Source organism: Castanea sativa, chromosome 11 (genome assembly GCF_040712315.1).
Source record: "Castanea sativa cultivar Marrone di Chiusa Pesio chromosome 11, ASM4071231v1".
Classification (NCBI taxonomy): domain Eukaryota; kingdom Viridiplantae; phylum Streptophyta; class Magnoliopsida; order Fagales; family Fagaceae; genus Castanea; species Castanea sativa.
The window spans coordinates 44,622,291-44,623,491 of NC_134023.1; the positions used below are offsets into that span (position 1 = coordinate 44,622,291).

Genomic DNA, 1,201 nt, shown 5'->3' on the forward strand with positions numbered 1-1,201 from the left:
CTAGAAGTACTTGTAGGAAATAAAAACTATCTAAAGATATACTAGAAATGAGGAGGTAAATGTTGGTGTAGTCTTTATCCTTCGCCTACTGGTAGTACTTCTTCAGGTGCTCCGTGTTCCATGGATGACTCAGCTTTCTTCCATCTAGTGTCTCTAAGTAGTACGTTCCCTTCCTATGCCATGAAATAATCATGTATGGTCCTTTCTAGTTAGGTCCTAACTTCCCTTGGGAGGCATCTTTTGTAGCGCCGAGTACTCTTCTTAAGACCAGATCTCCCATCTGGAAGTCCTTGTGTCTGACCTTGGAGTTGTAATGCTTTGCCATCAGGTCTTGGTATCGCACAAGTCTCTGCTCTGCTGCGGCCCTGACTTCGTCCACAAGATCGAGCTGTAAGCGCATCTGTTCATCATTTTTGCTTTTGTCGTAGTTCTCGACCCGGTAGCTTGTTAGACCTACTTCTGCTGGTATGACGGCCTCACTACCATATGCCAATTGAAACGGCGTTTCTCCTATCGGTGTTTTCGCCGTTGTCCTGTATGCCCATAAAACACTTGGTAATTCGTCTGGTCGTATGCCCTTTGCTCCCTTGAGCCGAGTCTTGATAATCTTAAGCAAGGACCGGTTCGTGACTTTAACCTGTCCATTGGCCTACGGGTGGGCGAGTGACAAGTAGTGATTCCTAATCCCAAACTGGGAACAAAAGTCTCTAAATGTGTCGTTGTCGAATTGTTTCCCGTTGTCCAAAACCAGCACCCTCGGAATTCCATACCTGCAAATAATACTTTTCCATACAAAACTACGGATATTCTTCTCCGTGATAGTGGCCAAAGTCTCTACTTCCACCCATTTGGTGAAGTAGTCAATGCCAACCACTAAGAACTTTAGTTGTCTCACTGCTGTCGGGAACGGACCCATGATGTCTAATCCCCATTGTGCAAATGGCCATGGGGCCGTCATAGGGGTAAGTTCTTCCGTTGGTTGCCTTATAAAATTGCCAAATCGTTGGCACTTATCGCAAGCTCTGACGTATATGTGGGCATCCTTCTGCATTGTTGGCCAGTAGTATCCTGCTCGGAGTAACTTGTGCACCAAAGACCTTGATCCTGAATGGTTTCACAAACTCCTTCATGGACCTCCCTCATCACGTAGTCCGCTTCTTCGTGGCCGAGGCATCTTAGGTATGGTCGGGAGAATCCTCTT

At 46.4% G+C, this 1,201-nt stretch overlaps 1 protein-coding gene across 1 annotated transcript; it reads right to left on the bottom strand.

Moving 5' to 3' along the window:
* Nucleotides 1-205: 205 nt before the first annotated feature.
* Nucleotides 206-916, bottom strand: LOC142616562 (uncharacterized). Its single transcript, XM_075789388.1, has 2 exons — nt 654-916; nt 206-533 (listed from the first exon to the last, which is right to left on the bottom strand). The coding sequence occupies exons 1-2, from the start codon at nt 914-916 to the stop codon at nt 206-208; spliced, it is 591 nt and encodes a 196-aa protein (XP_075645503.1).
* Between the last annotated feature and the right edge of the window lie 285 nt (nt 917-1,201).